Below are 27,906 nucleotides of genomic sequence, written 5' to 3'. Positions count from 1 at the left end.
AGTAGAAGTGAGTAGTTTAAGAATGATGCCCACTGGACGGTTGGGACAGAAACTGATGAAAAAAACAAGGGAACCAGAAAAAAAAAGAAAATAAGCTTTGTTGAATGAAAAGTTGGTGGGAGTTAATGAATTTTTCATTTGTCTAAAAACCTGTTTTTTTTTAAAAAAGAAAAATGGTGTAGCTGTCTGTTTGTTTTAGCTCCACCCACTTTTTCAGACAGAGAGTTGAAAGTTTTTAACCCTTTGTAGTGTTGTCCTAGATGTGGGAAGTTTTAAGAAAGTGTGAACCTAGAATTGAATTACATTTTACATTAGAAACGCAGGTGCGGATTTATTTTGATTATGATTTACGGAACAATGAAATGCACAAAGGATGGGTTTGTTTAACAAAAGCTAAAACCTTTAGCCTTGCTAAAAATATATATTTTTTAAAAAAAGAGAAAACAGAACTGACACAGAAGCTTCAGCTCTGGTGCCGAGAAATTTGGACGTTCAAATTGGATTACAGTAAAAAAAATGGGTGGTCTCGTTTTTTTTTAAATTACGACGCGCTCACTTACTTGGCAAAAGAAAACATGTAATCATTGATTACATTGGGCTGAAAGACAATACATTTAGTCTAGGAATGAGATAAAGAAAGGAGAAGGGAGAGTGTATGCCTTTAAAAAAAAAAGCCTGCATGGGTTTCTCGAGGCTACGGGCTGGGGGAAGCTACACCCTTGTTTTCCTTTGTGTAGAATAAAAGAGATTTAAATAAAAGATTGGCAGTACAGTATTTGAATTGGGATTTTGAGATATTTCAGGTGATTCTCCTTGATAAACATTTTGGTTGTATTGGAAAATCTTGAGTTTGGAAACTTTTTAACAGAAATAATAAAAGTACACATCTGTGTAACTTTACCTCAACTACTACGTCAGAAGCTGAAGCTTAAAAAAGATGTAATTTATGAGGTACTGTGTCACAAAATATATCTTGTAGTTACAGAGCAAAATATTTTCTACTTATGCTATTCCTACTTGAATTGGAGTTTTTTTTAATGTTCAGCTTCTAAAACAGAAATTAGGCACATAATTATAAAACAAGTACTTTGCATTCTGTGATCTGTGAATCACTTAGACATAATACGTTTAAACTATAAGCATAAATGAGAATTCCAATATTTAAAAAAAAAACAGTATTACCATATTTGACATTTTTAATTCAAAAATAAATACAAATACTACAAAAGGGGAGCAGCAATTAGGATGGGAACAGTAAGAGTTAATTTTGTTGTGAAGATTTCAAGTACCATTGCTTAAGAAAAGGCACAACAAAATACTGAGATACATTTAAAATTGAGCCTCTTTAGAACTATTTTGGTGTTTGAGGTTTTTTTCGTGTTGATCTGACAGGGATCTATTGAAAGAATGTTTTTCATCAAAAGGACTCACTAAATAAAATGTTAACTGTGGGTACTAACCAATGATGCCAACCTACGGTTCCAAGTGTATGCAAATTTGTAAAATCTGATCTCTTTTTAAAAAGAAATAAAACTAAAAGGTTTAGAAACAATCTAAAAATGCCATTTTATCTGATGAAAGACAGAAATGCCATTTGGGGGAGACGAGATAAGATATGGAAGTAGCCTTGGAAATGATTTGTGAGAACGTGAATTGCAAGCACTTATATGTTAAGATAGTTTATAAACTATCACTTGTTTTTGAATACAGGAAACCAGACAATCCTGGCCAGAATTACTACCCACGAATGAGGTTACGCGCCACACCAAATCGAACGACAGGATTTACCCCTTATGAGCTAAAGACTGGATGAGTAATGAAGTTACCCGAGGGGATAGTTATAGGAGGGGCAGAATTAGGACCATTACGAGATAGAATCAGGAAGTATGTGATGGAATTGAGTGAGCAATTGAAAGGTATGCGACAGGAGGTCCAAGAAAGACAGAGAGAAGAGGACGAAGACAATGGGGCAAACATCTCAATTATAATCCTCGAGGTGGGCACTAAGGTAATGGTTAAGGAAGTGGCAGATAAACCAGGATTCGCACCTAGGTGGAGCGGATCATATAAGATGGTAATCAGTGGTGACACATGTGCATAATAAAATGGATCTGGGAAAGGGCACACATCCGGAGAAACGGTGCAAAACAATCCAGTTGAAATAGAAATGATAAGAATGTAATTGAACCCTGGGACGCCAGGCTTTAATCTCTCAACAGGAAAAATGTGGCTCGTTGCAAAGATCGTGACAGGTGCCTCAATCCTCACAAGCCTGGGACAACCGACTGAGGAACATAAAGGCGTGTGTTACACGGATTCGGGGGACGTTGGTTGTGATGCCGGAAAGCTGATGGTGACGGTTGAAACAACAGTAGACTTAAAGTGCAGTGTCGGAATGATGTACCTAAAATGGTATACAAAGGGCTTGAAACACCCGGAGGGATGGGCCTATACAAAGTTGACAATTTGGATAAATGAGACCGCGGTATGTCATGTAGCCTTGGGGGGCGGGGGGAGAAGAGACAAAAACAATACACCCGGAAGGAGTGGGTGTACATAAGGTATGCTCCACAGTTCACTCAATTCTCAGGAGTACCTCAGCAAGGTCAGGATGAGCAGAAGTAATGCCCGCCCTCCAAATGCACAAATGGGGCCAGTGATGAGTGGTACTGGGAGGTTGTTCCCCAAGGTAAGCCCACCACCACTGCCCCACCAACTACCACAGCCCCTGTTACTACTGCCCCCCATCGGAACCCCTGGTATGCCCAGATATGACCGGGGGGGGGGGGGTGGTCTCCAGGGGGGTTGGTGATGAAACGAACGAAAAACAGAATCCACTTCAGGGTGCGACAGCGGGTGATTACAGCGTTTCTAAACCTGACGGATATAACTATCCCCAGTTTCTGTGGGCCCAGCACGGTGGTACTATATAAGAATCTAACATCATGAAATTCATGGTGATCCGAAAGATGAGGAGAAAGAGGGGCATATTAGAAATGGTAGGTGTGGGCTATGCGGCCGGGGTCTCAACAGTCAACACAATAGACCTTCAGGCCATAGACGGGCAAGTCAGTATTTTAACCCGTACCCTAAAAGGGCTGTTAGAAAGAGGAGATGATAACAACAAGCTGCAGGCCCAACTAGGGGATGGAGCTGAATGGGAGATATTGCCCACACCTTGAGAGATCACGCAAAGACTATCAATCTATTGAACGACCGAACTGCTAAGGCAAGTGCGGCTGCCGTATGTGCTGGGTATGGAGCATGGATGCTGGCCTCAGTGGAACATAATTTAGAACAGTTACAGAACGGGGAAGTCCCGGACTGGATAGCTAATGATGTTTTTAAAACTTGGATGCTGGATAAAAATCCTAGCCAAGCCTGTCAGGTTCGGAGGAATAGCCATGCATGGGTCCCTGAGAATAGATGCATCACTGGCCACCAGAACATAATAGGGTTCGTAGTAAACATTCCACAGTATAACCTTACAGAAGGACAAGATCTATATAAGGTTACAAACATAGGGGAAGTAAGAAACCAAACAGTTGTAAGGTACTACAAGCTGCATCAGTATGTTATTAAAAATGGGAATAAAACCAAGGGTCTGTCTATAACGGATTGTTATAAGAATAACCAGGTTGTGTTATGCCGAGAGTCGTTTCAGGAGGGCGAGGATGACTGTGGATATGACCAAGTGAAGGTGCGTTCTAAGCATCACACCATCAACATAAAAGGATATACAATATACCCCGAGTTGGAGGAAAAAATCGTCAACGGAACGGTGGTAGATACGATAAAAGCGGGTTATAAATGTTTTCAGGAGCCACAAGGAAAATCGATACCTAAGTTGAGCGACGAACATTTGACACTGGAAAGGAGTGTGTTTGAACAACAATTTAAATACGTCGTCTTAAAGGAACAAATTGAAAAACTACAAAAGGACACTGACACAGAACTGGCTGAACCACCGTAGTATGCTCGGTTCTACAACTTTGGATTGAATTTGCACATACACCCTTGGATTAGAATGATATCCCATATGTTGGTCATAGTGCAGCTGGTAGTGGTACTGATACTCCTGGCAGAACGTGCAGGCAGATACAAGAGGAGCAAAATAAAAACCTTGGCTCGGGGCATTAACAAAGAATCGAGGAAGCCTTTGCTAGGGCCACATAAGGGGGAGCAACCACAACAACGGCACGAGTACCTGATGTGAGTCATGAGTGTCCCAATCTTATTTGCTGATCAATGAAACCGGGGCAGATGACACACGAATCAAGATAGGGAAAGGAAAATTATTGGTCAGGACAGGTATTTGGGGTACCATCTGACCAAATGAGGGATTGTGGAAAAAAAAATGTAAGTAAAGGGAACCTAATTAATCAAAGGGAACCTAATTAAGTAAAGTTAAAAACCAAAAGCAAGGCTGTGAAAAAAAAAGAAAAATACATGCTACGAACACAGGAAAAATTATAAAATTAGAACTCTCAGGAAGATACATCATTTTGTCACAGTATAAAGCAGAAGTTGGGAAAAATACACTCCAAGACTTGGTCACATGGGGTGGCAAGAGATTACGGGAAACAAAAGACGATTGAAAAACATCGCAACTGGTTGAAAGCGGTTAGGCCAAGAGAAGAGTTCGCAAACCTGAGAATGATGTGCACAGGGGAGGTAACGAAGCTTGCTGTCAATATAATTGTATTAACCAATTAATCATAGTAGGTAGGCGAAAATTTTGTTATGCGGCAGTGAAACAACAAATGGAAAGCCTCGGCGCAGAACTTCATGATTTTGTATGTATTTTGACTGTATAAAAACAGTAACCCGATGATTGTTCGGAGAGAACAGCTGGTTTGGGTCACCGACTTACTTAACTCGTGAAGAAACAGCCTCTCCCTCGATCAAGTACTGAATAAACGATTTTTTTCTCCAAAACAGACTTGTATCTTTGTAATACTCCACATCATTAATCAAACAATTAGCGTTTAATAAAGATCAAAAACACCTCCCACTAGATTGCAGAACTAGATGGACCTCAAATATACTGTACTATATGGTGCAGTTTTATTCCTAATTACTACTTCCACAGTATTGTTTCTACTTATTTCTCCTTTCGTAATATCTATTTTAACATTTACATTCCAAATTTGCAAATGATATACTGACGATCCTAAAGGTGTGTTATTTTCATATTGATTGGGCTAACCAAATTGGTAGCAATGCGGTGGAGGAGCATTTCCTGAAGTGTATTAGGGATGGTTTTCTAGAACAATATGTCAAGGAACCAACCAGGGAGCTGGCCATCCTAGACTGGCTGATGTGTGATGAGAAACAACTAATTAGCAATCATGTTGTGCGAGACCCCTTGGGGAAGAGTGACCATAACACGGTAGAATTCTTTATTAGGATGGAGAGTGACACAGTTAATTCAGAAACTAGGGTCCCGAACTTAAGGAAAGATAACTTTGATGGTTTGAGGCGTGAATTGGCTGGAATAGACTGGCAAATGATACTTAAAGGGTTGACGGTGGATAGGCAATGGCAAACATTTAAAGATCACATGGATGAACTTCAGAAATTATACATCCCTGCCTGGAGTAAAAATAAAATGGGGAAGATGGCTCAACTGTGGCTAACAAGGGAAATTAAGGATAGTGTTAAATCCAAGGAAGAGGCATATAAATTGGCCAGAAAAAGCAGCAAACCTGAGGAGTGGGAGAAATTTAGAATTTAGCAGAGGAGGACAAAGGGTTTAATTAAGAGGGGTAAAATAGAGTACGGGAAGAAGCTTGCCGGGAACATAAAAACTAACTGTAAAAGCTTCTACAGATATGTGAAGAAAAAAAGAATAGTGAAGACAAACGTAGGTCCCTTGCAGTCAGATTCAGGTGAATTTATAATGGGGAACAAAGAAATGGCAGACCAATTGAACAAATACTTTGGTTCTGTCTTCACGAAGGAAGACACAAATAACCTTCCGGAAGTACTAGGGCACCGAGGGTCTAGTGAGAAGTAGGAACTGAAGGATATCCTTATTAGGCGGGAAATTGTGTTAGGGAAATTGATGGGATTGAAGGCCGATAAATCCCCAGGGCCTGATAGTCTGCATCCCAGAGTACTTAAGGAAGTGGCCATAGAAATAGTGGATGCATTGGTGATCATTTTCCAACAGTCTATCGACTCGGGATGAGTTCCTATGGACTGGAGGGTAGCTAATGTAACACCACTTTTTAAAAAGGGAGGGAGAGAGAAAGCGGATAATTATAGACCGGTTAGCCTGACATCAGTAGTGGGGAAAATGTTGGAATCAATTATTAAGGATGAAATAGCAGAGCATTTGGGAAGCAGTGACAGGATCAGTCCAAGTCAGCATAGATTTATGAAGGGGAAGTCATGCTTGACAAATCTTCTCGAATTTTTTGAGGATGTAACAAGTAGAGTGGACAAGGGAGAACCAGTGGATGTGGTGTATTTGGACTTTCAAAATGCTTTTGACAAGGTCCCACACAAGAGATTGGTGTGCAAAATCAAAGCACATGGTATTGGGGGTAATATACTGACACGGATAGAGAACTGGTTGGCAGACAGGAAGCAGAGAGTCGGGATAAACGGGTCCTTTTCAGAATGGCAGGCAGTGACTAGTGGAGTGCCGCAGGGCTCAGTGCTGGGATCCCAGCTCTTTACGATATACATCAATGATTTGGATGAAGGAATTGAGTATAATATCTCCAAGTTTGTAGATGGCACTAAACTGGGTGGCAGTGTGAGCTGTGAGAGGGACGCTAGGAGGTTGCAGGGTGACTTGGACAGGTTCGGTGAGTGGGCAAATGCATGGCAGATACAGTATAATGTGGATAAATGTGAGGTTATCCACTTTGGGGGCAAAAACGCGAAGACAGAATATTATCTGAATGGTGGCAGATTAGGAAAAGGGGAGGTGCAACGAGACCTGGGTGTTATGGTTCATCAGTTATTGAAAGTTGGCATACAGGTACAGCAGGCGATGAAGAAGGCAAATGGTATGTTGGCCTTCATAGCTGGGGGATTTGAGTATCGGAGCAGGGAGGTCTTACTGCAGTTGTACAGGGCCTTGGTGAGACTTCACCTGGAATATTGTGTTCAATTTTGGTCTCCTAATCTGAGGAAGGATGTTCTTGCTATTGAGGGAGTGCAGCAAAGGTTCACCAGACTGATTCCAGGGATGGCTGGACTGACATATGAGGAGAGACTGGATCAACTGGGCCTTTATACATTGGAGTTTAGAAGGATGAGAGGGGATCTCATAGAAACATACAAGATTCTGACGGGATGGGCCAGGTTAGATGCGGGTAGATTGTTCCCGATGTTGGGGAAGTCCAGAACCAGGGGACACAGTCTTAGGATAAGGGGTAGGCCATTTAGGACTGAGATGAGGAGAAACGTCTTCACTCAGAGAGTTGTTAACCAGTGGAATTCCCTACCACAGAGAGTTGTTGATGCTAGTTTATTGGATATATTCAAGAGGGGAGTTAGATATGGCCCTTACGGCTAAGGGGATCAAGGGGTATGAAGAGAAAGCAGGCAAGGGTACTGAGGGAATGATCAGTCATGATCATATTGAATGGTGGTGCAGTTTCGAAGGACCGAATGGCCTACTCCTGCACCTATTTTCTATGTTTTCAAATAAAACTTTGTCAGTTTAGCAAAAAGCTGACTTTTTTCAGTCGGGCCTTATTATTAAAGGTTCCTGGTTGAGTGAATTTCTACTTGTGAAATTAAGGTTAACTAGACATTGTAAGGGCTTTAAATCGTGTTTACTTTCCGTGAATTAGGGGATCACTTCAGCGGAGAAGTGCATTGTGATGAGTAGCAGAGGGACCGAGTTCTAAAGTATTGATGTTCATGTTGGTATCTCAGCCCACTAAGTTGTACCCACTGAACAAAAACTTAACTGGGTTCATAACTGGAACTGTACTTTCTTGGCTGTAAAGCGCTTTGAGATGTCCGGTGGTCGTGAAAGGCGCTATATAAATGCAGGTCTTTCTTTTCTTTATAAGGTGAGATGAAGGATACTTGCTGCTCACGTGGCTACTGGGAGGCGACCACGGCTAGCATCTGTTCGGAATATCGGCCTGCAGTTTTAAATGTGGGCATCCCCATTCTCATGTTGGAATTTGGAAATAAATGCACAATGTTCGCACAGACGATCCGCCCGTTGAAGAGACGGTTTGATCATTGGATTAAACTGTAATCTTTATGGCCCCTTTGAAGTCCAAAGTGAGAAACTGCTGCTCACAATAACTCGTGTAACTGGCTTATCTTTTCTGACTGTTTACTTGTTGAAAATAAGTCCAAAGTCCCTTGTAAAAAAATACTTTTAACTGTTTGAACCAACGCAAACCTCCGGATGTCACTTTTAAAAAGCCGTGTCTATAATGGATGAGTTAATTTGCAATAGTTCATTGCACTCCCGGGGGAAGGGGGGTGCTCTGGGTGTTCATTGTAGCGAAATTGCCCATTTTGTGAATGCTGCATATAGCTATTAGAGCAGTTCTCCTCCGAGTGGTGTTTGGCAGGAAACTAAGGCACTTCGGTAGAGAGATGGCATGTAGATAGATAGTTGACATTTCTCTTTTATTAAAACAGCTGCTAAGATTACCTTAATGTTGCAAAATCATGCTCGAATCGACCCCTGATTTCAGTTTCAGAAAATCTGTAACTTCTGTTTATCCAATGCCAGTTCTCGAGCAGACCCCACTAAACCCACGTCCAGCCTCCGTTCACACTGAGTCTCCTTGGTAATGTCTCTATGCAACATCAACACATTTATATAGCGCCTTTAATGTAGTAAAGCGCCCTGAGTCGCTTCACACGAGTATTATAAAACACAAAAATGACACCAAGGCACACAAGACGAAATTAGGGCAGGTGACCAAAAGCTTGGTGAAAGAGATAGGTTTTAAATAGCGTCTTAAAGGAGGAAAGAGAGGTAAAGAGGCAGAGAGGTTTAGGGAGGGAGCTCCAGAGCTTAGTGCCAAGGCAACAGAAGTTACATAAGAACATTAGAATTAGGAGCAGGAGTAGGCCATTCTGTCCCTCCAGCCACTCTACCATTCAATAAGATTTTCTACCTCAACTCCACATTCCTGCACTATTCCCATATCCCTTGATTCTCTTAATATCCAAAAATCTATCGATCTCTGTCTTGAATATACTCAAAAACTGAGCCTCCACAGCCCTCTGAGGTAGAGAATTCCAAAGATTAACCGCTCTGAGCGAAGATGCTTCTCCTCATCTCAGTCCTAAATGGCTGACCCCTTATTCTGAGACTGTGACCCCTGGTTCTAGACTTCATAAGAACATAAGAACATAAGAATTAGGAACAGGAGTAGGCCATCTAGCCCCTCGAGCCTGCTCCGCCATTCAACAAGACCATGGCTGATCTGTCTGTGGACTCAGCTCCACTTACCGGCCCGCTCCCCATAACCCTTAATTCCCTTATTGGTTAAAAATCTATCTATCTGTGATTTGAATATATTCAATGAGCTAGCCTCAACTGCTTCCTTGGACAGAGAATTCCACAGATTCACAACCCTCTGGGAGAAGAAATTCCTTCTCAACTCGGTTTTAAATTGGCTCCCCGGTATTTTGAGGCTGTGCCCCCTAGTTCTAGTCTCCCCGACCAGTGGAAACAACCTCTCTGCCTCTATCCCGTCGATCCCTTTCATTATTTTAAATGTTTCTATAAGATCACCCCTCATCCTTCTGAACTCCAACAAGTAAAGACACAGTCTACTCAATCTATCATCATAAGGTAACCCCCTCATCTCCGGAATCAGCCTAGTGAATCGTCTCTGTACCAAGTATATCCTTCCTTAAGTAAGGTGACCAAAACTGCACGCAGTACTCCAGGTGCGGCCTCACCAATACCCTGTACAGTTGCAGCAGGACCTCCCTGCTTTTGTATTCCATCCCTCTCACAATGAAGGCCAACATTCCATTCGCCTTCCTGATTACCTGCTGCACCTGCAAACTAACTTTTTGGGATTCATGCACAAGGACCCCCAGGTCCCTCTGCACCGCAGCATGTTGTAATTTCTCTCCATTCAAATAATATTCCCTTTTACTGTTTTTTTGTCCAAGGTGGATGACCTCGCATTTTCCGACCCTAGCCCATTCGCTTAACCTATCTAAATCTCTTTGCAGCCTCTCTGTGTCCAGCCAGATGAAACATCCTCTCTGCATCTGCCCTGTCAAGCCCTGTAAGAATGTTCCTGTAAGAATTGGTGGCATGGCCACCAATGGTGGAACGATTATAATCAGAGATGCTCAAGAGGCCAGAATTTGGAGATATCTGGTGGGGGGGGGGGGGGAGGGGGGAACGCTGGAGGAGATTACAGAGATAGGGAGGGTGAGGCCACGGAGGGATTTAAAAACAAGGATGAGAATTTTGAAATCGAGGTGAAATCGAATGAATCCGGAGCCAGTGTAGGTAAGTGAGCACAGGGGTAATGGGCAATCGACACAAATGTTTGATGGAAGGGTCCATCCAGCAGTTTCATATTTTAATCTATTTTAACAATAATTTGTCCCCTTCACACACACACACACACACTCTCTTTCCAGGGCATGGATCCTTGGTTACCAGTCTGTGGAACTGCCAACCGCCCGAAAAAAACGTGGTTAAGTTGCTGCTCGTTTTATTTGTTATTTGATCCTCAGCGTAAAAGGAAACGATAGAAAAGAAAGGGTTTTCTTTGGACCTTTGTGTATGGCAGGGTGCAGCGAGAAATATCTGAAATAAAGTCACCCAGGCAACTAAAAATCATAACTGTAAGAAGTCACGTTTTCCATCTATCGACAACTGACCCTTTCATTTTGTAATGATTTCGACCTAATCCCATGAGTATTGGTAAGGATTTATTGGTGGACTGAACTGTTAAAAAAAGACTTGCATTTATACAGCGCCTTTCACGGCCTCGGGACGTTCCAAAGGCTTTACAGCCAATGAAATATTTTTGAAGTGTAGTAGTCACAGTTGTAATGTCGGATAATGTAAATAGAGATATGACAATTACAGTTGCTTAGTATTCAGAGCAAGTGGTGATGGTTCTTGTTACAACTATTGTCAGATTATACTGTAATTTATAAACAAACTATAGTCGAGTGCAAAACAGATATTTTGGAAGAGGGATCGAATGGTTTAAGTTGTCACCGCGATATCACTTTACAAAGGACAGTCTCACTCAAGTTTCCAAGCCAATAACATCCATTCACTACAATTTATTTTAAGAGCTTTCACGTAAATCCGCCGATGATGACTTTGGGTAAGGATTTAAATGGATACAGCCGACAGTGTTAAAGCCGCCTGTATACTTTTTCCTGTATCTAGTGCTGGCTCGATGCTATCTGTACAGCTTGCTTCGTGTCAACTACAAACAGCTTGACGTTTGGAAAGGGTTAACATCACAGTTTGACATCGAATTCTCAACTTCTTTATCGGGAACAGTCTGCTGTGAACATCCTGCGCGGCTGTTTATTCTTTCCCTTCGCATCGCCGATGTCTTCTCTTAAAGAAAGAACATCCCCTTTATCAAGATGGCTGGAAATGAACAAAAATCAAAGATGGCGCGTTATTTATAATATGCGTTCGGGTTGGTCTGATGCCCAGATAACCCAAGCGACTAAGCAGCTGTCCCATACCCCACAATGACCCAATATAATAATAATGTTTACACCACATTACAGGATGATGCATTAAAGGAGTCGCAAAACCAAGAAGTGCTGTTTACAAGACCAACCAGTGTTTGGTACAGGACCTATAGTTATGTATCTTGAACTTATTTTGCTGAGACTTCGACAAGCCAGCTTTATTGATCTCACTGTTGTATGTCTCAAATCAAGTCGATTCAGTAAGTATAGGCCACTACTGTATAGCACTGCTTCAAGCAATCCAGTTTTCGCCAATTGGAATGTTATATGTTGTATGTAATATGGTTTGTGTATTTTACCCAAAGCCGTGTCCAAGTTGGCTGCTACAGACACATTTTATATGTGACAGTTCCAATGTACGCTTCATTTTATCCCTTTTTAATTTGACTGCATTTAAAAGACCAAGAATTTTTTTTAAAGCGGTGTTGTATATGCAATGTTGTGATTTTAAATGTTGACAGTTGTTTGTATTTGTTCTCCAGAAGAGGCGCTGTCCCTTTAACGAAGGTGGCGTCCTGGCGCTGTTTGATGTGGCCGCGCTGCTCGGCTGGAGTTCATCACATTTTGATTAGTCGATTAGCTCAGTGCCAGTGCCGGGGCGGCGGGACGTAAGTTACGGGCTCACGCACCGACGCGCCCGGCTGCCTCTGTATTTGAGTCAAGGGGAGAAGGAGAGTGGAACTGTCAACGGCCGCCGCTGCTGCAGCATTTGGGCGAGGAGTGCAGCTCGCAGTCTTCATCTCACTGACCCTGATCTGTCATCCCGGGAAAACGCACTGGCAGAGTGGGTTAAAAATAACACTTTTACTAATTGAACAAAAAAAGACATTGCGGGAAGTGAGGGTTATTTTTGAATGTGTTCGTGTAACCCCGGCTTCTATATAGTGCTGAAGCAGACGCGCACTCTGTTAACGATGCCTATTAACGGGGTTCGGCACCCGATCAGGCTGGAAGGAGAGATCCGAAGCCGGGAGAAGGCAGAGGCTGAGAGCGATCGCTGCCGGACCCGGGACAGGTTCGAAGCGACCTTGGCCGGACTCGGGGAGCTAGATTTCCTGAAACACAGGCAGGAATACTTGGTTCGGGGTGCAATGGAATTACTGAAACCTTCGGAACACACTCCTATGCTCAAAGACGAAAAGAGGAAGGGATCTCAAGGGGAACTTTATCTCACCCCTGAGGAAAAGCAATTAGAAGATAACATTCTCATGTTAAGGAAACAATTGGTGAGAAATGAAGACAGACCAGTGCTAAATAAATCTTAAGTTATATTAATGCAATATTCTTGGTAATTTCTGTAGTGATATTTACTGTAACCGTATTTTTTCTAAACCCGTTTAGTGCCACGTTATGGCTTGTAAAATATTACTGAGACATTTGGAGGCAAAACGAAATTAGGGTTGCGTTTTAACCACTGAGGAAAAAATAGTTAAAATTCTGTCGGCGGAAAAGGTCCTTTTTAATAATTTCCGTAATTGCTTTGAATGACCTTCCTGCCATTTTAATTGATGTTATAGGTATAGATTAATTTCACGATCTCAGTGAACAAGCTGAGCAGAAAGTGGGGGGATTTGTTGGCAGTTAAAACAACCTCCAGCCCAACCTCGGTGCAGAGGGGTAAAAGTGGGGCGAGCTGGATTAACTTGCATTTGTAATGGGTAACAATCGAACGATACGATACTGTATAAAAGGCGTAAGATAGGGGGAGCTGGTCGTTAATGGGAAATGCAGCTGCTGCATTTACAGCCTGGAATGAGTTCGATTGGAGGTCTTTGAATGGCAGAGAGGAAGGAGACGTGCCTTTTTTTAAACAAAAAAAATGCAGTAAATTAACTTCCTGCTAACGAAATAAGAGCAAAAATACTAATCTCTTCAGAGGAGGTCCAGCTGCATGTTTTAAAACCCTTGGTCGGTTACAATAGACAGAGTGACTGAAATTAACTTTACAAGCAAACCGCGGCTCTCCTGCAGTGCTGGGGGATGGAACCTCTGTTTATATTAACTGATCAGCTGACTGAAATGAACCAGACTGGGCGCTTTTCTGTACAGTGTTTCTGCACCAAGTCTCGAACAATAGACCTGGGCTATAACGTGACAAAACGAAGTAATTGATCACACTCGTGTCCCCAAATTACCATTCCAGTGGCGGCTGTTGATAAAATCGAAATGTTACCGAGAGTTTTTGAGCCTGCTGTATTAGGGTCATTAATCTGCAAAGAGATCTTGATATTTTAAAGCAAAGCGGAATGGCCCGCTTTCTCACCTTGGGCAATGGTTCAATGTTTCCAGTAAGGTTGTATTCCAGCCCATCGGTGCGCGTTTGCATAACGTGTCCCGTTAACGCTTTTAAAGTGGGTTTAATTCGATCATATTTAATACCGGAGACATACGCTCAGAAATTAACTGCGAGCCAATTGCCAATGTTGAGTCCCGAGCTCATCAATCACATTGAACTTTCTGTCACGCCAGATCCACAAGGGATCGAGTTCATTAGGGAGCGGGTCTGAGCATAGGCTTTGCTCGTTAAAAAATACCTTTTTAATAAAAGCCCATATTGATATTGCCTCTGGAATATCTGCATAACAAAGCTCTGTTTAAAACCCGGGAACAGTCACCGTTACCCATTACCCCCGATAATCGTGGAGATAAATCACTCACCGAGGTGGCAAAGTGCCAAAAATGAAACGCGTTCTCTTGCAAAGAATTTCAACTCGTGCTTTTCAATCAAATACTCGAGTATTTTCATTTTGCTCAGTGATTGTTTTATTACAGGAATAATTTTGACTGTATTCAATAATTCTCCGGTGGGACCTACTACAACATCGATATATTTTTCAAAATATCATCAGCAGCTTTTTATTCATGCAGTCTGCAATGTTATAGCGGACATACATTGCAGCGGTAATAAACACAAGTGAACTAGTTCCTAATTTAAGCTCCTGTTAAATCAGTACTGAATTCTGTGTCATTTTGTAGGAGCTACACTTGTGGTTTCATGGTGTGACTGGAATGGTGGAAGATCAAACGCAAGCTAATGCAGCACAGTATAGGAACAGAATCAATAGCATTTCTTATAATTCTCTGAATAATGCGGGAAGACTGAACTTCCTCGCAGTTACTAAAGAGTGTATAGTCCGACTGCAGTGAGTCCTGCAATTGATTCAAATGTGTTGCTCTTCAATCTTTTCAGAACTGTTTGAGGCGGAGAGATGCTGGCCTCATAAATCAGCTCCAGGAGCTCGATCGACAGATCAGTGACCTTCAGTTGGATGTGGAAAAGGCTCCAAATGACAACCTAGAAACAGACAGCCGACCCAGCTCAGGTCAGTCTGCTTACGGCAGACATCTAGATGTACATTTTAAAGAACGATTCATGTGAATAGCAGCAGTAAATACTGGCTGAACCGCTGGAATACTAAATGTCATTTGCAGTTCTCAAATCTGTATTCTACTACATAAGATCACGTTGCTCTAAAACCCTGAAGTCTAGAATCGGGTGACAGTATATACTTAGCAGTACAGTACTCTGAATAAACTGAGAAATTTTGTATTGCCATTTTATTCTCTGTGCACATATACTTCAAAGGGTTAAAACATGAGCTAATATCCTGCATAAGACCACAATTGGAGAATATAGTTCTACAATTGTTCTACAATTAATTTTCAGCAAAACATTTTGTATTGTCTTTATAAATTTGTAATCTTTATAAATTGGCATAAATTTTCCGAAAGAAAGAAAATGCATTTGTATAACCTCTTTCACATTATCAGGCTATCCCACAGACAGTGGATTACTCTTGAGGTGTCGTGACTATTGTTAAATAGACAAATGTGGCACAACAAGGTCTCACAACAGCAATGAGATAAATGACCAGTTATTCTGATTTGGTGGTGTTAGTTGAGGGGTAAATTTTGGCCAAGACACAGAGAATGTCCTGCTCTTTTGCAAATAGTGTCATGGGATCTTTTACATCCACCTGAGAAGGTAGATGGGGCCTCTGTTTAACATCTCATCTGAAAGACAGCACTTCTAACTGTGCAGCACTCCCACAGTACTGCATTGAAATGCCAGCCTAGATAATTTGCTCAAGTCCTGGAATGGGGCTTGAACCCATGAACCTCTGACCCTGAGGCTTCCCTAAATTACATTTTCTCCTTTCCTCCCTCCAGTTTCCACAGGGTAAATGTGCTACTTTGAGTTTCCCAATGGCTTACTAGGTAAGTGCACTGTCCAATATGTTAGTAACCCACCCAGAGCTACACATCTAGAAGTTTGCTCATTTGGTCCCTGGTTTGTGTTCATTAACTAGTTGTTGTAAAGACTCTACAGTTGGTGACAGCATACCTTTGGTGGGAAAATCTGATTAGCTTTCTCAGTTCTGATCACTATCATGTTGACAAGTATACGTATGTTGATGTTGGGTGAGGACAGGACAAGGCCTGGTTGTCATGCTTCTATGTTCAGACAGCCTGTTGACACTTTACTGTCAAGGTTCACCAATGGCCTGCCATTACACCATGGAACTGTATCCCAGCAAGACTCCGTGCCTTCAGGAGAGGAGGAAAGAAAATCCAATAATAAATGGAAAAACGCTAGGCAGATTTACATTATAAATTATAAGATCAAAGTATTCTTTTGAATATATTTCACTTGCTTTAAAGATTAAACCTTCTTTGACCATTTTATTTGTTCACAGTGCAGAAAATTGAGCAATATGTAGTTACTTAAGGAAATCGTATGAATGTTTTGAAAACTGCAAAGAGTTTTGCATACACATGGAATATCGACCAGTAACCATTCTGGTTGGTAAGAAAGCGTTCTACAAATATAGCAAAGTGTAACCTTGTAGCTCTTCTTTCTTTGCCATATTCAGTATTTTCACGGTTAACTGTGAACTATATTGCAGAAGCTTACAGCACAGAAGGAGGCTATTTGGCCTATCCTGTCTGTGTTGGCTCTTTGCTAATGCAATACAAAAATAATCCCATTGCCCTGCTCTCTCCCTGTAGCCTTGCATCTTCCTCTGCTTCAATATTTATCTAGTATTCCTGTAAAAGAAGCAATGGTCTCTGCCTTGACTACTTGCTGTGGCAAAGCCATCATCATCCTTCGAAATGAGGATGACTTGCTTCCATGCCAAAAAAGGATGAGTTTACAGGTGTTTCGAATGAAGGACCCAAACTACATCCTCAAGGGTGAATGATGCCTGTGCGTGGATTTTTATTAACGTGTGGTGGCCGTTGCACACCAGCCACCGCACAGACTTGACAGAGCTAGGTCTTGGTCCAGTGGCAAGGATTACCCAAGACGACTGGAGACCAGCTCTGCTGCACGGACCTAGTGTGCACACATTGCAGTGTGGGCTGGCCCGTGCTGCCCCTGGGCTCCTGGCCCCGAACTCACACCTCCCCTGGGCCCCGATCATATCCTTTCACGGTCTCTTGCTGCTCCTGCCCATGCTCCAATCACCAACCTGGACCTTGATAACGTCACTCTTCGGTGCCATCGCCCTCCTGCACCAGCTCGCTCTGCTCCCTGGAGTAGTACACCTCCATGCTGCTCCAGGGGCCTCCGTTCCTTTTATGGCCCCGACCTGCTGCTGGTGTTCTCACGCAGGTCAGCGCAAAGCATTCCATGTCTGAAAAATGTCCTGTATTAAGAATTTTTTCTAACTTCTCTCCTCACTCTCTGTGACCATTTTAAAATCTCTGGTCACTGATTCCCCAACCAGAGGAAATAGTCTTTGCCTATTCACCTGTTATAATTTTAAAAACCTCTACTATTAAAACTCCTTTTAACCTCAAGATGAAATAGTCCCAATATCTCAAGTCTGTATTATACTTATAACCCAAATTGAAGAAAACCAAATTCATGTTTCCAGAAATGTAGTATGTTCAGCTTTAACTGAAACAAATCTCAAAGTTGATACCCTTTTGAAGCCAATTTTTTTATTAGTAAATACAGTACCCTAATATGGCCCTGGGGTGTGATAATCTATAATTCTTAGTCTTATTTTTCCAAATTAAATCCTATATGGAATTTTATTCAAATGTTGGTTTCTGTATGTCAGTGACATTCTTAAAAACCTAGTGACTTTTTAATAAATATTTGTCAGTGAACTTGTATATTAAAAATTTCAACCTGCTTTCTGGCTTAACAGGTTTTTATGAATTGAGCGATGGAGCATCTGGGTCACTTTCGAACTCCTCTAATTCTGTTTTCAGTGAATGTTTATCCAGTTGTCACTCTAGCACCTGCTTCTGTGGCCCACTGGATGCATCACTGAGCATCACAGATGGACGACCAAAGTCAGCAGGTAAGAGGCACATAAGAGGAGTTCAAGCTGAACTAATGAGACTAATATGATTGAAAATCTGTCACTGATCTTATAATCTGATTTGATAGAACTGAAATTGAGTTGAATGTGTCTTTGCTAATATGATAATCTCCTCCTTGTTACATTATACTCTGACCAGCAGCTCATTGCCCATCATTCATTTTGTAAAGAGTTAATCTCAATAAACACATTTTTTTTTCTAAAAATCAAACAGTTGGATGAATTTGTATATTTCAAAGTATAATTTTACACAGATTTGTGTTTGGAAAAAATTATGATCTCAATGTTTTACTCTCATCAACCAATTGCACATTAGCGACTACAAATAGCTAGATGCTAGCACTTTAAGCGAACACTTGAGATTTTTATACCTTTACAGATCAACAGTTGAACATTTGACTACCAAGCAGGTTAGGCGGCTTTGTCTAACTTGTCCACTTGAATCCTGCCTTTGAGTGGACAAATCATGGAGAAGCTTGCAACTCGAACTGTTTTAACCTTTTGATTGGAAGAGTCTGTTGTTCGGTTAATGTGAAAAGGTAAAACAATCCCCACAATTAATACTATCTCCAGATAAACAATGATTTGGAATTAAATGGCATAATTGTATTTGTAACAAAAATCTTTCTAGCCATCCCAAAAACCACGGTCACTGAAAGAGCACACCAATTATCTTTTAATGTGCAATTATAATATGATGGTTAAGAAACACCTTGATTTCAAAATTCTCAGCCTTGTTTTCAAATCTCTCCATGGCCTCGTCCCTCCCTATCTCTGTAATCTCCTCCAGCCCCACAATCCCCTGGGATGTGCTCCTCTAATTTTGCCCTCTTGAGCATCCCTGATTATAATAGCTCAACCATTGGTGACCGGCTCTGGAATTCTCTGCCTAAACCTCTCCGCCTCTCTACCTTTCTTTCCTCCTTCAAGACACTCCTTAACCTACCTCTTTGACCAAGTTTTTGGTCACCTGCCCTAATTTCTAATTGTGTGGCTCGCTGTCAAATTTTTAATCTCTTAATACACCCGTGAAGCACCTTGGGAAGTTTCACTAGGTTAAAGGCGCTATATAAATACAAGTTGTTGGTGTTGAGGCCTAAATGTACTAAGACATCCTGTATGTGTACACAGAAACTATGTGCAAAATTCAAACCCATGTTCAAAACTTTCAGATGAATAATTAAAACTCAAGTTACTTGCAAAACTCCAGAACAACAGCACAAGAGGACAGATAATACTTAATTGAATCTTTTCATATTTTGGGAATAGATTTTTACAAAAAATGCTGTCAAAATATAACATGCTAATCATTATAAACCTTTATATCTCCTAAAATGGATATTTTGCCATTTAGTAGGAGCTCGAGTTGAATCCTAGTATGTAGATATTTCTTAGACTGATGATACTTTGTGCAATCATTCTTAAGTAATGTGAACATGCAGGCTAAAGAAAATATTTTGCATTTTAAATATCTCTAAGCTTAGTTAGTAAAAGTCTCACTGTGGTGTGGTAATAAGCTCTACAGTACCACAACACAGTTCGATCCCTGGTCTTTGATTAGCTGATCAGGTGAAGACATGATTAAGCTTGGCTGTGATTCCTTCCATGGTAAAATTGTTTACTACCATTCACTGTCTAGCCTACCACATGAAAAAGGGGCACTTCAGTGAGGTACTAGAAGGCTATTGGCATTATGGAGCTATATTACCAAAAACTCAGGAGAAAAGATGGAAAAATTGGAGTAAATTCTAAAAGAAACTGCTTTAAATATTTTGTCGCCTATGGCAACTGGTTTCACAACAGCAAAAGCAGCTGCACTCTCAGTTTATTAATATATTCAGCATTGGTCTTTTCGCTTTAAACTGAAGAATCTATATGTTGCTTTTTGCTTTAAAAACAGCAACATTTTATAATATATTTACCAGATTTCTGTTTATTGGATTTAACCCAGTATTTACTAGAAGAAATCTAACATCTCCATTATGTATGAAAGGAAATGGTGGCTTCTTTGCAAAAATGGAACACTTGCTTCTTTAATACCTGTACCAGCCAACCAATTTGCAAAAAGTGTGTGAATGTGTAAACACCTACAATTCTTGCAAAGTTAAGACTTGCAAGTACATTGATCGATTGAATTAAAATAAGTGAGAACTCTGATTGCAATTTTCTTATTTACAGAGGATTTCATTGGCTGGAGGGATTATGGAGAGGGACTGCTTGATTACCAGTATGCAGGTGTTGTTCGGCGTTCCTTCTCTGCACCATATTCTAGTTCGATTGATGTTATTGCTGACGTTCATCCCAAGTATCAGTGTGACTTAGTTTCCAAGAATGGCAATGATGTATATCGATACCCAAGCCCTCTACATGCAGTTGCAGTCCAGAGTCCAATGTTTTTTCATCCTGCAGCTGAAAGTGTTAAAGAGGAGGAGAGGTCCCAGTATGGTGTAGATGGCTTGTCAGTGGCACCTCAGTTGGAGCCTGTAAAAATGGAGTCTGCTGATCCAGCCCCCCAGAGCAGTTCCTGCCCAGCTGTACACCCCTCAACAATGAAAAGACTGGATAATTATATATTTAGCCTCATTCAGAAGAAAGTCCAGCCAGTACGGCCAAATAAACCAAGGACCAGCCTGAATACAGATCCACTGAAAGGTATCTTGAGGCAAGGTAGTATCTGTGTCAGACAAACTGCATGTATCTCACCATGTAATACTGAATTGAAAGTGTCTAGAAATGTCTATACGCAATCTCCTGCATCCAATGGCTCTGAAAGCAGTGTAGCATCCCCACATAAGCAACTTCTGAGCAATAATACACAAGACAACAAAAATGCACAAGTATCTAAAATCGAATCAACAAATAACCGAATAACTGTTCTTCAGAATAGTATTAATGAATTGCAGACTAGTAACCATTCCAAGAAAAAGGCCAATGTGATGACAAATGGACTACCTAAATGCTTAGTGGCTGTAGATTATCAAGAAGGGAATGGTGAATGCGGTACCTGTGCACCAAAAGCTAATTTGTATCAGTATGTGACAATATATGAAGAGAGGAATGTTGTGCAACCTCCTAAAGTGGTCTCTCCTAAAAGACCAACAAGGCCACCTCCAACTTCTCTCTCTGTGGAAGAGAGGCCACCACTAGATCTCAGGACTGAAGGATCATCAGTGCAGAGCTTAGAGGATAGTGGGCAGTTAGTGAATGCCCAATTCATTCCAGCACAGCAGCAAATGATAAAAACTCGTAAAGGTACCAAAAATATAAAGATCGGCAAAGTTAAGAGCTCTACACTAAAGTCCAGGCCACACTGTGACATGGCTCCTGAACCAACCGTTCAAACCTTAAAACAAAAATCCAAAGCTGCTCCAAAAAAATGTCACTTTTCTGACGATGTTGACCATGTAAAGCGAAATGTAAGGAGGCTGACTCCCAGAGCAAAGAAGGCCTTCCACACCATATCTGAGAACAGCATCCTGGGTAGACAGACTGGGGCTAAATCTGCTAAATGCAGTGGGCAAGGAAGGGAAGCTGTTCTGGTCAAGCCCAGATACAAACAAAGGGTTGATTACCGAAAGTGGAGATCCACTGTTGAGGTTTCTCACGAAGAGGCAATGAGACGATTTAGACGACGCAAGAAGAGAGAAGCACTCTGCCATGTGCCTGGTGTGTACATGCAGACCAATCTGCAGAACAATGGTGTTTGTGCCTTCAAAGGAAGTGATTCAGAATATTCAGCTGAGTGCGAATCTTTATTCCACTCCACCGTGGCAGACACTAGTGAGGATGAGCAGAGCAATTACACCACCAATTGCTTTGGAGACAGTGAGTCTAGTTTGAGTGAGGTAGATTTTGTAGGGGAAACTACTACTTCTAGTGACTCCGATGAAAGTGGTGCCCTAGTCTGGCCTCAGTTTGCCCAGTCTCAACCCGCGCAAGCATCTACTGCCGAACTGAAGAAGTCTCCGCCAAAGGCCTTTGTCAAAATCAAAGCATCACACAATCTAAAGAAGAAGATTCTACGTTTCAGATCTGGTTCCCTAAAACTAATGACAACCGTATAAGAGAAAATCTGACATTTGTGGTATTGAAAATGAAGGTGACATAGGTTCTTATTTTGAACTGTATATTCTACAATGGGTATTTTAAAATAATGATTCACTTTTCTTGTCAGAACTAAGCATGTAACAAGTTTTTAACTATCAGTATTCTATGTGCATGACTATCTTATTGTTTCAATATTGGCGCCAAGTTGTACACTGCTAATTGTATATAGTACTTGTACATTAATACAATTTGTTTTATGCTCTAATAAATTGTCTACCTGGAATCTTTAAACTGTTTTGAAATCTGGCTTCACTTTTTCCTTTACATCATCACTCTAGAGCATTGTAGCTTATAATACAGTGCTATATGGAAAAAGTAGCACCATGAGATGGTTCCAGTTAATAATTAAAACTCATCCTTAGGACAGCTTGTTTAAATTGTAAATAATGACTATCTGAGAGCTAAAATAGTTCTCACCTCACGTAATGTAAGGCAGAGCAAATAGATATCCATAATTGGTCTCATTGCTACCAGTGCATCACCATTAATGCAACTAGTAAAGAAATAATCAAATAATGTTATAGCACAGAAAAGGCCATTTGGCCCATCAAATTTGCACTGAATATCACCCCCCCCCCCCCACCACCACCATAAGCCAGCTAGTCTAATCCCATTGTCTTGCTGGAGAATCAGAGTATTACAATGATACAAGAAGGATTTACATTCTTGCCCCATCTGAGGAGGGTACCAGGGGTTTTGTGATATTCAAATTACATACCTGATCTTTCAGCATAATTAGTAGAGAAAATATTATCACACATAGCCTATTTTCTTTAGGGCTGGGTTTCACTTTTTATATTTTAAAAATGCTCTATTGATCAGTGCACTATCAAATGTGGAGTTCAACTCTTCAAACTAGAAGCTCCCAGGCTAAGTCACTAGTTTGGGCTGATCTGAGCCAGAGTAAAATTAGCTTCGAGGGATACAATTAGCTTTAGCGCCCGAATGTGTTAGGGCAGAGTAAAATGGGTAGGGTTCCCACTCTTGATCACTATCCAGTTTCTCCTGCTGCCTATGAAGCCAATCATGGATTAATGGAGGACTACCACTCACGAGACTTGGACAAGAATTCCCACTTCGGTGAGATACTGGAGGTATACACGGAACTGCACTGAAGGACGAGTAAGTACCTTCAAGAGAGAAGGGGAAAAAATTGGAAATTTAAAAAAACCTTTGAGTAAGAACATGCCATCTTTGTTACCAAGTGAACCCTAGCCCATTTTACTCTGCCCTAGCACATTCGGGCGCTAAAGCTAATTGTATCCCTCGTAGTTAATTATACTCTGGCTCAGATCAGCCCAAACTAGTGACTTAGCCTAGGAGCTTCTAGTTTGTATAGTTGCACTCCACATTTGATGGTGCACTTATCAATGGAGGCATTTTTAAAATATAAATTAGTAACACAAATCTAAATTAGTAACACAATTACAAATGTATCACCCATACTTGTATTAAGAAACTTGATAACAAACTTGGTAACATAAGCCAAGCTGACACTTCAGTGCAGAACTGAGGGGGAGGGTTGTCATCATTGGCAGTCCCTTGGAATCGAGGAAGACTTGCTTCTACTCTAAAAATGAGTCCTTAGGTGGCTGGACAGTCCAATACGAGAACCACAGTCCCTGTCACAGGTGGGACAGATAGTTGTTGAGGGAAAGGGTGGGTGGGTTAGGTTTGCCACACGCTCTTTTCGCTGCCTGTGCTTGAAGGGGTGCTGCACTGTTGGAGATGTTGTCTTTTGGATGAGACATTAAACTGAGATCCCATCTACCCTCTGAGGTGGACGTAGAAGATCAAATGGCACTATTTAAAGAAGACTATGGAAGTTCTCCCCATTTTCCAAGTCAATATTTATCCCTCAAACAACATCCCTAACAACAGATTATCTGATCATTATCTCACTGCTGTTTGTAGGAGTTTGCCGCGTGCAAATTGGCTGCCGCGTTTCCTACATTACAACAGTGACTACACTGTACAAACAAAAGTACTTAATTGGCTGTAAAGTGGTTTAGGATGTCATGAAAGAAGTTTTATAAACGCAAGTCCTTTCCTTTTCTTTTCCTTTGGTTTAGTCTACCTGTAAAAATATTTATAGCGGAGTTCAAAATTAAGAGAGGATTAATTAGCAATCTCGTTGTGCAAAGCCCCTTGGGGAAGAGTGACCATAATATGGTGGAATTCTACATTAGGATGGAGAATGAAACAGTTAATTCAGAGACCATGGTCCAGAACTTAAAGAAGGGTAACTTTGAAGGTATGAGGCGTGAATTGGCTAGGATAGATTGGCGAATGATACTTAAGGGATTGACAGTGGATGGGCAATGGCAGACATTTAGAGGATGCATGGATGAACTACAACAATTGTACATTCCTGTCTGGCGTAAAAATAAAAAAGGGAAGGTGGCTCAACCGTGGTTATCAAGGGAAATCAGGGATAGTATTAAAGCCAAGGAAGTGGCATACAAATTGGCCAGAAATAGCAGCGAACCCGGAGACTGGGAGAAATTTAGAACTCAGCAGAGGAGGACATAGGGTTTGATAGGGCAGGGTAAATAGAATCCGAGAGGAAGCTTGCAGGGAACATTAAAACGGACTGCAAAAGCTTCTATAGATATGTAAAGAGAAAAAGTTTAGTAAAGAGAAAAAGGTTAGTAAAGACAAACATAGGTCCCCTGCAGTCAGAATCAGGGGAAGTCATAATGGGGAACAAAGAAATGGCAGGCCAATTGAACAAGTACTTTGGTTCGGTATTCATTAAGGAGGACACAAACAACCTTCCGGATATAAAAGGGGTCAGAGGGTCTGGTAAGAAGGAGGAACTGAGGGAAATCCTTATTAGTCGGGAAATTGTGTTGGGGAAATTGATGGGATTGAAGGCTGATAAATCCCCAGGGCCTGATGGTCTGCATCCCAGAGTACTTAAGGAGGTGGCCTTGGAAATAGCGGATGCATTGACAGTCATTTTCCAACATTCCATAGACTCTGGATCAGTTTCTATCGAGTGGAGGGTAGCCAATGTAACCCCACTTTTTAAAAAAGGAGGGAGAGAGAAAACAGGGAATTATAGACTGGTCAGCCTGACATCAGTAGTGGGTAAAATGATGGAATCAATTATTAAGGATGTCATAGCAGTGCATTTGGAAAGAGGTGACATGATAGGTCCAAGTCAGCATGGATTTGTGAAAGGGAAATCATGCTTGACAAATCTTCTGGAATTTTTGAGGATGTTTCCAGTAGAGTGGACAAGGGAGAACCAGTTGATGTGGTGTATTTGGACTTTCAGAAGGCTTTCGACAAGGTCCCACACAAGAGATTAATGTGCAAAGTTAAAGCACATGGGATTGGGGGTAGTGTGCTGATGTGGATTGAGAACTGGTTGGCAGACAGGAAGCAAAGAGTAGGAGTAAATGGGTACTTTTCAGAATGGCAGGCAGTGACTAGTGGGGTACCGCAAGGTTCTGTGCTGGGGCCCCAGCTGTTTACATTGTACATTAATGATTTAGACGAGGGGATTAAATGTAGTATCTCCAAATTTACGGATGACACTAAGTTGGGCGGCAGTGTGAGCTGCGAGGAGGATGCTATGAGGCTGCAGAGTGACTTGGATAGGTTAGGTGAGTGGGCAAATGCATGGCAGATGAAGTATAATGTGGATAAATGTGAGGTTATCCACTTTGGTGGTAAAAACAGAGCGGCAGACTATTATCTGAATGGTGACAGATTAGGAAAAGGGGAGGTGCAACGAGACCTGGGTGTCATGGTACATCAGTCATTGAAGGTTGGCATGCAGGTATAGCAGGCAGTTAAGAAAGCAAATGGCATGTTGGCCTTCATAGTGAGGGGATTTGAGTACAGGGGCAGGGAGGTGTTACTACAGTTGTACAGGGCCTTGGTGGGGCCACACCTGGAGTATTGTGTACAGTATTGGTCTCCTAATGTGAGGAAGGATGTTCTTGCTATTGAGGGAGTGCAGCGAAGGTTCATCAGACTGATTCCTGGGATGGCGGGACTGACATATCAAGAAAGACTGGATCAACTGGGCTTGTATTCACTGGAGTTCGGAAGACTGAGAGGGGATCTCATAGAAACGCTTAAAATTCTGACGGGTTTAGACAGGTTAGATGCAGGAAGAATGTTCCCAATGTTGGGGAAGTCCAGAACCAGGGGTCACAGTCTAAGGATAAGGGGTAAGCCATTTAGGACTGAGATGAGGAGAAACTTCTTCACCCAGAGAGTGGTGAACCTGTGGAATTCTCTACCACAGAAAGTTGTTGAGGCCAATTCACTAAATATATTCAAAAAGGAGTTAGATGTAGTCCTTACTACTAGGGGGATCAAGGGGTATGGCGAGAAAGCAGGAAAGGGGTACTGAAGTTGCATGTTCAGCCATGAACTCATTGAATGGCAGTGCAGGCTCGAAGGGCCGAATGGCCTACTCCTGCACCTGTTTTCTATGTTTCTATGTATGTTTCTAATCTTAGAGATACTGTCTGATGAATAGAACATAAGGAAAAGGAGAAAGAGAAGGTCATATGGCTACTTGAGCCAGTTCCGCCATTCGATGAGATCATGACTGATCGTTGACCTCAACTCCACTTTCCTGTCCTATCCCCATATCCCTATGTTCAACATGAATGACAATCTTACATTGGAGGGAACAAAAATTTGGCATCATTGTCATCACATTGACATTATGTACAAATAATGCAATGTGTAACTTTACCATTTACATTATTGCATTATTTGCCAAACATTTTATTTGTTACAATCTTTATCATGTCAAGCTCCTGTGGTATTGCACACAAGGGCTGGATTATCCTCTGTGATCCCACTTGAAGTGGAATGGAATAGCAGCAGGTAATAAGGCAAAACCAGTTGGTGAGAGCTCAACTTCAGTTTTCCTCCCTCTGTCCCCGCCAGGACAGCTGGTGGCAATGCTTTCCCCACCAGCCATGTGCAAATGCTGGCAGGGGAGCATGGGGTGGGGTGGGAGGGGGGGGGGGCGTTGTTGGGTGTGGAGTCAGAGCCTGAGTCTCATGCCCATTTCCCACCAGTCTGTCTATGACCACTGCTTTCCAGGTCTGCCAAATGGAAGATGGCAATAGCCTTTAGTTAGAGTGTGTAATAGCCCTAAACCTGCACCCGCATCTTTTTCTGGTTTCTCTCCTATCTCCCCATGCACTCTCCAAGCTCATCTTGTCAATGAGACCCATCCCCTGCTCTCACAACCCTATTCCCACTAAATTGATGCCCACCCAACTTCTCTTCCTGGCCTCCATGCTGGCTGCTGGTAAATGGTTCCATCTAGAATCATATCATAGAATCATAGAAATTTACAGCACAGGAGGCTAGTCGGCCCATCATGTCCATGCCAGCCGACAAAGAGCTATCCAGCTTAATCCCACTTCCCAGCTCTTGGTCTGTAGCCTGTAGGTTACGGCACTTCAAGTGCCTATCCAAGTACATTTTAAATGCTGAGGGTTTCTGCTTCTACCACCTTTTCATGCATTGAGTTCCAGATCCCCACCAGCCTCTGGATGAAAAATGTTATCTTTAGATCCCCGCTAAACCTCTTAACAATTACTTTAAATCTATGCCCCCTGGTTATTGATCCCTCTACTAAGGGAATTGGTCCTTCTTATCCACTCTATCTAGGCCCCTCATAATTTTATACACCTCAATTAGGTCGCCCCTCAACCTCCTCTATTTCAAAGAAAACAACCCCAGCCTATCCAATCTTTCCTCATAGCTAAAATTCTCCAGTTCA

General features: G+C 41.7%; 1 protein-coding gene across 1 annotated transcript; it reads left to right on the top strand.

Annotated features, from left to right (window-relative positions):
* The first annotated feature begins 12,307 nt into the window (after window positions 1-12,307).
* Window positions 12,308-22,353, top strand: dact1 (dishevelled-binding antagonist of beta-catenin 1). Its single transcript, XM_070877464.1, has 4 exons — window positions 12,308-12,920; window positions 14,885-15,017; window positions 17,856-18,011; window positions 20,211-22,353. The coding sequence occupies exons 1-4, from the start codon at window positions 12,549-12,551 to the stop codon at window positions 22,094-22,096; spliced, it is 2,547 nt and encodes an 848-aa protein (XP_070733565.1). The 5' UTR covers window positions 12,308-12,548; the 3' UTR covers window positions 22,097-22,353.
* Window positions 22,354-27,906: the final 5,553 nt, after the last annotated feature.

This window comes from Pristiophorus japonicus, chromosome 4 (assembly GCF_044704955.1).
Source record: "Pristiophorus japonicus isolate sPriJap1 chromosome 4, sPriJap1.hap1, whole genome shotgun sequence".
Classification (NCBI taxonomy): Eukaryota; Metazoa; Chordata; class Chondrichthyes; family Pristiophoridae; genus Pristiophorus; species Pristiophorus japonicus.
Note: the sequence above shows the minus strand (reverse complement) of the source record. Positions and strands in the feature narration are given on the sequence as shown.